Source organism: Neopsephotus bourkii, unplaced genomic scaffold (assembly GCF_033783945.1).
Source record: "Neopsephotus bourkii isolate Nb327-2 ecotype Australia unplaced genomic scaffold, CSIRO-AGI_Nbou_v1 NB_1780, whole genome shotgun sequence".
Lineage (NCBI taxonomy): Eukaryota > Metazoa > Chordata > Aves > Psittaciformes > Psittacidae > Neopsephotus > Neopsephotus bourkii.
In genome coordinates this window covers 7407305-7419949 of record NW_026902254.1, presented here as the reverse complement: position 1 = coordinate 7419949, position 12645 = coordinate 7407305, and the positions used below count along the sequence as shown (strand labels likewise).

General features: G+C 36.2%; 1 protein-coding gene across 5 annotated transcripts in view; it reads right to left on the bottom strand.

Annotated features, from left to right (window-relative positions):
• RBPJ (recombination signal binding protein for immunoglobulin kappa J region) overlaps window positions 1-12645 on the bottom strand; it is a 143405-nt gene that overhangs the window by 4286 nt on the left and 126474 nt on the right. For 4 of the 5 annotated variants that reach the window (XM_061379954.1, XM_061379952.1, XM_061379951.1 and 1 more), the window contains 7 exons: window positions 8359-8524; window positions 7036-7210; window positions 5433-5570; window positions 5107-5219; window positions 2753-2893; window positions 1565-1720; window positions 697-800 (listed from right to left, as the gene is read on the bottom strand). In XM_061379954.1, the coding sequence (XP_061235938.1) occupies window positions 697-800; window positions 1565-1720; window positions 2753-2893; window positions 5107-5219; window positions 5433-5570; window positions 7036-7210; window positions 8359-8524 (993 nt within the window). Of the gene's footprint in view, window positions 1-15; window positions 593-696; window positions 801-1564; window positions 1721-2752; window positions 2894-5106; window positions 5220-5432; window positions 5571-7035; window positions 7211-8358; window positions 8525-12645 lie in introns of those variants that run through there. The other variant, XM_061379955.1, reaches the window with a different exon arrangement.

The following is a 12645-nucleotide window of genomic DNA, read 5'->3' as shown; positions in this document are numbered from 1 at the left end:
GGTGACCGCTTCAGAGCTGACCAAAAGTTACAGCATATTATTAACAGTGTTTTTCAAATGCCTCAGATGCTGACAGGTTTGGGGAACCAATCACCTCTCTAGGAAGCGTGTTCCAGTGTTTGACTGCCTTCTCAGTAATGTTCCCTAAAGTCCAGTCTAAACCCCATCTGACACAGCTTTGAACTGTTCCCATGCATTCTGGCACACGATACCAGGGAGAAGAGCTCAGCACTTCCTTCTCCACCTTCCCTCCTCAGGAAGCTATAGAGAGAAAGGAGGTCACCCCTCAGCCTTCTTTTCACCAAACTAGACAAGCCCAGAGTCCTTACCTGCTCCTCACAGGACATTCCCTCCAGCCTACATCCTACCAGCTTTGTTGCCCTCCTCTGCACACATTTAATTACCTCCATATCCTTCTTAAACTGTGGGGCCAAGGACTCCACATGGTGCCCAAGGTGAGGCCGCACCAATGCTAAATACAGTGGACTAATCACCTCTTCTGACCAGCTGGATGCATTTGCCCTCTTGGCTGCGAGGGCACACTGCTGACTCATATTGAGCCTGCTGTCAACCAGCACTCTCAGATCTCTCTCTACAGGGCCCAAAATATACACTTCAGTGTGTACATGTGAATATGTGTTCTTCAAAGCATCCAGTAAAATGCAGTCACCATAAAAGTAGTAGAAAATACTGTACCTGTACATGGTTTCTGCTTCCACATCCCCAAACCAGACACGTAAATTTGGAGTGAAGTTCTGTCCTGTAAGTTCCAACATTGCTACGTCCCCACCACCATTCAACTGGAAAGGAATTGAATAGAAAAAAGAAGAAAATCCACTGTAAAAAAAGTATTAATAAAAATATACACCCCCTTCTGAGGAAGAAAACCAAAACAAGAAAAATTCTTCACAGGCATATAAGAGCTGTAAACAGTGCCGTTTTTTATCAGCTGGATAAAACTGAAAGAAATACCTATACAACTGAACTGTAAAAGAAGTGTCACATCTAAAGGATACTGCCAATTAATTTGATATCCTGAAAGAGCTTACAAGTTTTAATAGTGGCTACTCAGAACAGGAGTCAATAAGACTTTGAAAACAAAGAACAAAGAACCTTTCGGAGAACGTGTTAGGAGAGCTTCAAGTTTTTCCACAGCAGAATGCTGATTTTCTTAACAAGGTATCTGTCTGCCTCTTTCTGATCTATAGTTGGTTGGTTGAAGAGCCAAAATCAATTTCTAAATAATCAAACAAAAATAGAAGTCCTAAAGATATTACTACCAAAGTACTCTAAGAAATAAAATACTTAACATATAGAACAATATTAATATTATTCCTATGATAGACAAGCTCATGTGTTCTGAAATGTAGGTAAGAAAACTTGTTGCAACATAAAGTAAGTCTCCTATGTATAAGGCAAGTAAGAATGCTTTCCTACAGTATTCCACAATGGTACCATGAAGGTTAAATCTGCATGACAAAAATAATCTCACATTATTTTTATAATAATCTCTTATTAAAAAAAAAAAAAAACCAAACCAAAAAAAACAAACCAACCAACTTACCTGAAGACTTTCTACAACAGGCACAGGTGTCACAGGAGCATGGACCGGTCCCATCCCCTCATAAAATGTGTATTCTGCTTTATCTGTGCTAATGATTGTCCAAGAAGCTCCGTCATTAATCATTTCTTTATTTGGTTCTTTTGGGCATGGAGTGGCCTTAAAAAGAAAGAAAAGTTTTCAATCTGACCTGTAGACTCATTTGCCAAGTCACAGAGCTAAAAACCAACTCAGCCAGTAACTGTCTATTCCAAAAACATGTTTCCTTATATATTTCTTGCAACAAAGTGACCTGAAGAAACAGTGACATACATTTCAGCAAAAGTAATAGAAAACTAAGGCTTGTGAGAACACTGTAACTCTCACCTGCGATACTGTCACGTTTCCAACCTTCTGTTTATTATTGGGTTTTATTTCAGTTCAGCTTTCATAGTTTTAACATTATTCAACAGCCAATAACCAACAACCTATACCAACTACAAGCAGCTATTTAAAATAGAGCTTGCTTTAATAATGCAGTGACTAAACACCTACAGAATCCAAGCCTAGTAAGTTTCAGTTAGTTATGATTTACATAAGGCCAAGATTTTGTTTTTCTCTTTAGAGAGCTCTTCAATATCCACAAAATGATAGAAAACACAAGCTTACAGAATCATAGATTCATATTTCAGTGTTTGTGCAGACATGGGAGAGAGGCTGAACTGACAACCTTGCAAATTAGTCAAACTTTCACTGTCTCACTGTAAATAGTACTAAATTAGTATACATGCATACACAGAAAATACACTGACAACTATTTTTTATAGCAACAAACACCTTTCTGACTAATTCCATCATCTAGCAACCAGCAAGAAAATTATGTACAGGTTAAACACAGGTACAGAAAAAAAAAAGGGACTCAAAAATTCTAATTTTAACACCTAAATTCTGTTTTCTTTCATTAAGCTTTAAGGATATCTACATATGTAACCATAACCTTCACTCTTCAAAATGTCAGATAAACTTCGACTAGCACAAATTTACCAGTTTAGATGAAAAGAAGTTAAAGATCAAAGCTGCATTCTCATGTGGACTCTTCATTTTGCTATGATCATGCAAAAAAAAGCACTGAAAACAGCTTGCAAGAGAAATGCGGAACAAGGGTAGGAACTACAGATCTTTCCAAGCTCAACCCCATTTTAAACAACTCACTTGAAATTGGATTATTCTCTCCTGGGAAAGGCACAAATACATTCTCTCAGTGTCTTTAAGGTAAAATGCACATTTATGGAGCTGTGATACTGGATCATCTGCATCCAATAACGCTGTTTGTTTATCTACTTTTCGAATTATCTGTGAAGGAAAATTATACATATATATTTAGGTCAATTTCTGCACTTCATTACATTAGAGATTACATATGTAGTGTTAGTAAAAGGTTTTTGTTTTTTGTTTTTTTTTTTTTTTTTTTAATTTTCCATGCCTCCTGTTTTAGTACCAACATTAGATTCATAATTCTCAATGCTTTGGAAGTAAGAATACAACATTGAAGTGACACTCAGTACTACATCTTCAGTGTGCTGCATGCATATATATTTTATCTTTTTTTGAGTAAGAGTAGGGAAAAAACTTGATGCTTCAGCAAAATCTACTTTTGCTCCATTTCATGGTACAAACAAGCAGTAGGTCAAGTATTAACAGACTTCTACAGAATCTTCCATCATTGATAGCATCCACAACATTCTGTGGCAGACTGGTTGCTGAATGAGAACAGTTGAAAATAAATATTTACTCTGCAGGTATTGAAGTGTCCTTAAGTACAGTCTTGCAAACGTAACAATCATAGTGTATCTTAACAATAGGTGTTCATTAAATATTACTTCAAGACAACTGCAAAGAACAACTGTTCCTCACATCTGACAGTTCAGTGAAAAAGTAGCTGCTGACTTAATTCAGAGCTGTTACACTAATTTATTCTTAAAAATTAAAAAGGTTATTCCTTACAGACAGTGGAAGTCTGTAGCTTGGAATTTAAACTCAACTTCTAGAAAAAAGTTTAATACTTCATTTTATGCATCATCAGCAAAAGCAGCAGCCAAAGTGCTTGAAGATTTCTAAGCTGACAATCAGAAAGCCAATCATGTCCTCTGGAATTTCTAATGATAATAAGTGGCATTATTAGGAATATAAGTTTCAAGGTTAACTTGTTTCTTCAAAGTTCTTTGCATTAACCTATAAAACGTCTGCAAGTTAGCTTTTAATCACATTACCTTCAATCAATCTTGAAAAGCAGCAAGACGAATGTTCCCAATAGCAAACAAAACAGGAACCTTTAGCCTAATTTGTTTTAATCTATTTCTACCTAAAAATAAGGTTTCTGGAATCATAAATGATGGCATCTCCTTTCACAATAAGAAAATATTATCATGAAGCCCACAGATAAAGTGAGGTCCTCTTAGCAAGTGTCATGTGCACTGAACCAGATCAATAGTAACCAGGTCTGAATTTTTCTGCCAAATAATGTGATCAATAAAACAACTATTCAAGTGACCATCTTATACTACTTACTCTGGGCAGTTTTACTCTTCTTTTTTTTTTTTTTTTGCTAAGTTTGACATTAGGAGAGAATTTTGTATACAGTCCTAGTAAAATAAGTCTGGAAAGGGGAACAAAAACCTGTCTGCAAGGAAGGCTGGTTTTACGTTGGCACATCTAAAAATTGTTTCTAGTTTAAAGTGGAATTAGCAAAGCCTCGTATGAAGTTCATAATGGGCTTGCAAACCACAGTTTCACAGAGGACTGCATATGAAGCATTGTTCATTATCAGTCACATAAAATTCCACTTAGGCTGACATTGAGTGCATAAAACAGGAGGTAAAAAATAAATCTGTAATTATACTTAAATTTATTTATAAAAACCATTACAGCAATAATTTGTTTTGTTCACAAACCATAACTGGTTATAATAAATTTTGTGTCTGTGACAAAGGCTGAAATTGCCTCTTTCTAAAAAAAGTAATTACAAAGGCATTTACAATGTTCCATATTTAAAACAGACAGTATTAATAAATGTCCAAAATGCTTTTGCAAGCTGATATTGATATCATTATATATCCTTAGAAGTACACAGAAGTGGTTTCAGATTCAAGTTGGAAGAACATTTTTAAAGCTGTGCTGAACTCAACAAATGGAATAGGGCTGCTGGCTGCAAAGACTTTACTCAGCTATTTTATATCAATATTTAAACTATTTTGCTACACTGGTGCCTACATTACTGTTTTAAAATAGACATATTCTTAAGGACAGCTTGCAGATTAACCTAGTTTGGCAGGTTTGAATTCTGAGAAGTTCCCTACACTTATGTTACAAGCTGTTCTTTGCTTACAGAATTAATCTGCAGATACAAAAATACACTTTCATTAAATTGAATGCCATTTTCCATATAAAACATATTACTAAAAGGAAAAATAAAGCCAAATATTGTAAACAACACAAGCCCAACTATGCAATTACACACACTATGCAATCTACAGATTAATTACACCACTGGAGAAATTAAACTGTACCAGTCTTGGGAGTGCCATGCCAGTGACTGAGCATACAAGTTTGACGGTCTGCCCATAATGTATGTAGCCATCTCTCACTGTGAATTCTTCTCCTTCTGATTCATCATCATCCACTGCATGAAACAGGAATTTTTACATTATTTTTTTATCCACTGTTTACCCCAATAGGAGGAACATTTAACATCCCACTATTACATCAAATATACAGTCATTAACAAACCAAATCCACACATGAGCAATTAATATGCACGAAAAAAATGCAGAACCTTTATTTGTGGGGAGGGAGGGAGGGAGGTGAAAATATATATTGCTTCATTTTTACTTACAGAGGTGAATGTAAAATGCTCCCCATTGCTGTGAACTGGCATGGAAATTACCACCTTCTACGTGCAAATATCTGGTGCTAACTGTTTGGGATCGAAGTCTATTAAATAGTGCCACTTTTGTCCCTGACGCAATACATACTGCAAGGAACACATACAGACTTTAGATTATAAAATTACTTCATTATTATATAGAAAAGTAACAAAACCTCACAAATACAGTAAAATAAACTGATGAAATTAAGAAATACTTCACAACCATAGGTAAATGTAGAAAATATTTATATTCGTGACAGATCAAAAATAAACACAAAATTACAGGTGGGGAACATACAGTGGGCTGTTCTCCAAACGCATGCTAGTTCGCAGAATTTTGTCACTTAGCCAAACAGGCCAGTGCTTGCCAGCTGAAAACTCCTCCTTTTCCTAGTTCTCCAACAACTTATTATTTGAGCTTAAGCTTTAACTTGCCCTTGTGAAGTACTCAACTTTCAGTGATCATTCAGAGTATATATGAAGCATAAAGAAATTATTCATAGAAATCACAATCAATTGAAAGGAAGACAGACATAACTATGTAATATTGTAATAACCATGCAACTTGACATTTTCTCATAGCTGAATTTATCATTCAAGAGAGAAATGCTAAATCTGCTCCCCTGAAAAAATCTGCAACTAGCATTTCGCTATTAAACAGGCATGTTTCTTGTACTTGGTTAATATGTACTATCAAAGAATGCTTGGTTCATATTCACTGTCCATCAAAACCATCTGTCTGAACACAAAGACAACAGTGCATACTCTGAACCCACGGGCGTGAACTGCACAGCAACAGATTGCCTTTAGTCATGTGGCAAGCTAGCGCCCCGAGATCCACATTCCATAGGTGAAATGGGTTCCAGCCCAACACAGATGGAAGAGCCTTTTAAAGCACTAGTGAAGAGAGAGAGAGAGAGAAAAACAAACAAAAAAAAAAAAAAAGAAAAAAAAAGGGGGGTATCTCTTGAGGTGCTCCAGTGGCATGGAGGCAAAAACTCTGAGGGAAAAGCAAAATTGCTCCCAGTTATACATTAGCACCAGAGATACCTTTACTTGAAAAAACACAGTAAGCAAATAAACCTGGGTGAAATATCACCAGATTTTCTCTTGACCAATTACATAAAAGGAACCATGCAAAACATATTAAAAATAAAACCAACACGCAAATGGCATGATATAGTAAGAAGGTGGCTGTGATGAAGTGCAGTTTGGCTAATGTGATGCTATTCATTTATTACAATCTGAAAGCTATCTCTTTGAAGCTGATCAGACCATCCTAAGTACCACATCAGGCAGCTTAAGAGATCTAACAGCTTAGAAAGCTAAGGCAGAGCATTATTCTTTATGCATTTGTCTACAAGGATTCACTCCTAAGAATAGGTTTTTTGGTGACCTTTCATATTTACTAAATAATTAACTGTGACCACATAAAACTCAGTGTAGTCTGAAATACATCAGAAAAACAGAAATTGAAAATTGTATTTACTTTGTAGTCATAAGAACACCTAAGAAAAAAATCAGCAGGAGGCAAAATGAACTGCTACATAAAGAAGTGTAAAATACTTACAGTCTGCATTTTTCAGTGACTGTTTCTTTTTAGAAGGTTTGGAGATGACTTTGATCCGTTTACTAAGGAACACACCGATGTCGTCACTATTGCCATAGAACATTTTTACTGATAACATGAAGTGCTTTCTCTTGTCTGAGTCTGATATGTATAATGTTTTGGCAGTGCAATAATTCTGTAGGTGAAAACATACTGTTGTTTTTTCAAGTCACCCCAGTTTAAGAAACTACATATATTTAATTATGAACAAAATAGCAAAACTGATGCAATAGTTTCTAAACTAGATCAGAAACTGTTTTTTTCATCTCTTCAATATGGGTATCTTTTATGACTACTGTTTAGCTTTGTGAAGTTTAGCACCCAACTTTAGTGCCTTTTCCTAAAGACCCTTATCAGAGCTAGAAACCAGATGATTAGATACTACAGCTGTGTCAAATCCATCTCTGATTAAGAGCACTACTAAAAATTACATTTGAGTAGAGCTATCATAGAGCTATACAGTTAGTGCACTGGGCACGCACAAGAGGCTGCCTTTGCAGAAGAAGTGTTCAGCCAATTTTTTCTTGAAAGGCTGGGAGATGACTGCGGTTTGAAATGTGAAAGGTGGCTAGGTGCTATATGCTAGCTGACACCAGGAGCTTCAAAAAAAAAAAAAAAAGAATCTCAAAAAGAATTTTTATTATTTTCCCTATTCAGCAACATATGAAGCATTTCTAAGTAGACCGGGCTGGAAATACTAGCTATAAAATACTGCTTAACAAAACAGCCAGCTAAAATGAGCATTAACATGTCCCCAGTTCTATTCCAACTGTTTAAGTCATCACAAATACCGTAATTTTTTTTATAGTAATTTATATCACTGAAAAAAAAAAACCAAACCAATCTTACTAAATTTATTAAGATGTCATTGGAATTGTATTTTTATGCAAAGCAACTTAAAGATCACTTCTGGCAGCAGATGGTGTTCAAATACTTCTTTGCTAAGATTATCCATTCACTTAAGCAGAGAGAAGCACACAAGAGTTTAGGCCAAAAACCTTACTTCAGTTAATCACTGATGCCTACCAAATAATTAACAGTTTACTGACTCTGAATCAACAACCTACATGTTAAAGGTTAGTACCCTGCTATGATCCCATGAACCAAATCCACCTAATCAATTGTTCTACAGATTTTTGACAGATTTTTTTTTAAACCACTTATGTAGTAGCTGCTACTGTGTACAAAGTTGTCAAAAACAAGCAAAAGTATTCCTAGAAATATGCACCATATAGCTACAATATCTTTTGCAGTAATCTGAGTGGTTTATTACGTTTCTTCTACCTTTCCTTCCAAGTTCAGCTGTTGCATTTCTTGGTCACTGTTTCCTATTCCAATGAAGGCGCAAGGTTGTGACTCTTGCTCAGTGCAACCATCCCGTTCCATTTGCTCTTTTTTTTTCTTCCATCCACTGCCCATAAGATACACACATGGAGGAGGACAAAAGAACCTGAAAATTAAGAGCACGTTATAAGATTACACACAGCTGTCAAGAAAATTCTTGAGACCAACACTGTTGTCTACCCAAAGCTTTCTCAGCCCAGTTACCCATTCCATTTGAGTTTATACATACATGTCTTTAGTTTGCTTGAAGATTCTCTAAAACACAAATAAAATTAAAAAAAAAAAGCAAAGACAATCAGCACGAGATGCAGTTACTGAGTATCTTTCCAGTTCAATATATGCAATGTAACATTCTGCATTTCTATCAGCAATTTCTACCCTTAGAAAGAAGAAATTCCAAAAGAAAGTAAAAAGTTGAAAGTGATGACAGTGTTTTGCTTTTATAGGTGCGTAACATGATTCACACAGAACAATTCCACAAACTAATTTAATGGACAACTGCTGACTACAATTCCTAAACACTTGGTGTTTCATCATTAGCAAGGAGGGAGCATAAATCTCTTTGCAGTCTTTAAATGGAATACATGTTACATCTTCATAGAATCATGGAACAGTTTGGGTTGGAAGGGATCTTCAATGGTCATCTAGTCCAACCCCCTGCAGTGAGCAGGGATATCTTCAACTAGATCAGGTTGCTCAGAACCACATCCAGCCTGGCCTTGAGCATCTGAAGGGATGAGGCATCTACCGGCTCCCTGGGCAACCTGTGTCAGGGTTTCATCACCCTCACTGTAAAAAATTTCTTCCTCACATCCAGCCTGAATCTCCCCTCTTTTAGTTTAAAACCATTACCCCTCAACCTATCATGATCAGAGGCACCTCCCTGGGGCAGCAACAGCCCAATGTGGAGCCTTTCACCAAGGCACAGGTGATCAGGCTCTTTCAATTACTCTGCAGTAAGGGGTTGTTTTAACTTTCATTGCAGTAAGAATAAAGTTCTGAAATTTTAAAATGGAAATGAACAGAAGGAGTAAGCAGTAATATATGCTGTGAAACAGCACACATGGTATATTCCTTTCTTGCTTACTATTACGCCTTTTGCATCTCATCTTCCACTACCTGACCTCTGTGTTCCAGCTTTCCTCATGAAGATGCTGAATGATTGAGCAGGAGTATATTTAAGCATAACATGACTTCCTGGTCTGTGTCAATTAAATCCTCCCCTTCCTACTACAATTTTTTGATCTCAAAAACAAGAATGCATTTCCTACTTTTCAACTGCATTATTTCAAACAGAGATGACATGACCCAATTTTCCCCAATGCTTCTCCAAAGGAAAAATTATCTTAAGAGCACTTATTGGTGAGGGAGACAGTGCAACGACAATGGTCAAGAAGAAAAGATTCATATTAAGGTACAAGGTGCATGTTACTTTCTACAGGACCAATTTAATCTATATGCTCTTTATCACCCTGCAGCACCCAGATGTAAATACCATACTTGTCACCTGCAGTCACTTGCTGCAAGTTTCAGCATGTTTTAGGAGAAAACTGAAACAAAGCAAGAAATAACTGCTTTAGCATCAGACTCAGAAAATGTCTACTGCTGACACCTGTGATCACATTTGAAAAAATACACAGATATAGATAGATATATATATATATGTGCAGGTGGGAAGCAAGCAAGAGTGTAAGAAGTAATCACATGTTTATTAGACTGGTAAGGGGTCAAGCAAGGGCAGTGATCATGCCCAAGCACTGCTTAGGGGGCCTATTCTACTTTGCTGTCCCAGATAGGGGAAACATGATGGTGGTCCTCTGTGAATAATACTTTTTAAACGGGGGTTATGAACAAACTCCCAACTATTTGGGGAGGAAGTTTCAAGTAAAAGATCTTTTGGAAACAAACTCATATTGCCAGAAAAAGCACATCATATAGCTAGTCAGCTTGTGAACTCCAGTGACAACGCAAGATCCTTTCAGTGTTAATAGATGCATCCCACTAATTCTCTTCTCAACAGGTATAAGCTACTTCCAGTAAGAAATTATATACAGGCAAAAAATTAATATCAACTATTATTAATGGAGCAATACTTTGCAAAAAAGAATCCATACCCCTTGTCTTCCAAGTAGGCATAACACCATAAAGCCAACATCACACATTTACCCTTCTTCCTCATGTACTCTTTTGTATTTTTCTTAATGTTAAAGGAAGGAAAAGAAGGAAAAAGAAAAAAAACAACCCTCAAACTTTTTCATATAATTTTTCATTACCGCTTTATCCTAAACCAAATCCTTTGAATAACTATGGCCACTAGGTGGCAATGAAGATCCAGGAGAAACGAGTTTAATCCACTGAAAGAAAACAAGCCACAACAATTAAAGCGCTCTTTTTAAATTAGAACACAAAAACCTTGGAAAACTATGGTTTACTGAACAAAGACGGAAACTTTTTAAGCTGAGACAATTTTATGTTTGGTTTAAACTACCAAACAAGAAAGAGTCTGGACATCCACAACTGGGATGGGGTTCCTTACGTGCAGTCTCCTAACCTTCAGATATAGGCGAGTACAGTCTCAAGGGCTTTTTCCTTTATATTTACAAACCCAGAAACTCATGTATAGAAGAAATTAGTTATAATTTTCCTATCCAACATAGCGTGAGTAAATCACGAGTATTTCTGATTTTCACAGATGATTAAGGAAAGTACCTTTGATAGGTATAAAATGACTGCTGTAAACAGGTTCATTCATTAATATTTCTGATGTAAATAGGAATGTAAATATTTATGTGAGAAGCCGGCTTTCAAATAACTACAATAAGCAAATAAGAAAAACACCTCCCTAAAATAACTAATTTAGGTAGTTTCCACTATTACTGATAGGAAATAAAGTACGACAATGTTTAGTGGAACAAATGAAAATACTCTTCCTTCAACCTTTGATTTACAGGGCCTACCTCTCCTTTCACCACAAAACTAAAATAAGACTGAGTAGGAGGTAAAAATTCTTCTGAAGTATTAATTTGACCTATAATAAAAAGAAAATCATATTGGAAGGAAAGGCAGCTGAGTCTGGTTCTTCTGAGCTTGCTGAAAATATTCAGCACAAGAAATAATGCTGGAAAAGCATGCAGGATGCAATTTCCTCACTGGGTTTATTCTCTTAATCCCTCTTTTCTATACTGTGAGCAGAGTGGCAATTCCGTGCTGAACATGCAGCGAAACAAAGCAGGACCTTAATGTTGAGTGTTCACACTCTTCAGACTCTGAAGAGAGGTCTCAGTGAAAGGTAAATACAGAAATAGTGTAAGAAGCACCGGACAAACATCCACACTCATCACTAAACATCACCTGAGTATCAGCTGAATGCTTTTGAAAGATGACAGCCATCCAACAGGAAACATTAGGCAGAAAGTCTAAAACTCAGCTGAAGTCCACCCAAGCTTCTTACCTCCTGGCTTCTTTGTCAGACTAAACGACATTAACTTGAGGGAGAGCAAGGCTAGTAACAGTAGTCCACTTGGAGAAAGTGGACATCCTTTCATTACTGTTATTTACAGGCAAGTACCAAGAACACTCTCAAATTAATCCAGAAAGTCTACATCCACACGGCAACAACCTGGAATTGTGTTTCTGTAAGGTCTATTTATACCAGACCACACTACATGAGACTGTGCCATGTACCCTGAGTTTTTAACAGAGTTATTTCACCATCCATTAAGCCTCCCTAGAACACTGAAAGGTAGTTATTGTGCTAATCTTTTAATTATGCTATGCAACATTTACTAATGATAAATATTTTCCATGACCTCACAACAAACAAGGGTTAAAGACTAGAAGAAAAGGTGGAAGCTTGTTTAGGGCTTTTTTTAGGTTTTATGTTGAAAGACATAGAACTTAAATGTAAGAAATAATTTAAATTTAAGAAATTTAAGACAAATTTCAGAAACAATTCCTTTTGTAATGTGACTTCTCAGTTACAAAGACAGTGCAATTTAACTTACTCTTCAAGGATCAAAATTTAACCAGATTATATCCATGCCATCATTACTGATGCTAACAATCTGGGAACTAGCAGAACTGCAGCAGAGACAGTTTAAATGGTGTGTTAAAGCATAAGAAAAACTGAAATATTTAAACAGGATAACAAAAGCTTAGTATGTATTCCCAACTTTCATTTCACACCCCTACCAGAATGGCAATCAGTTCACTATGACAAACATCCAA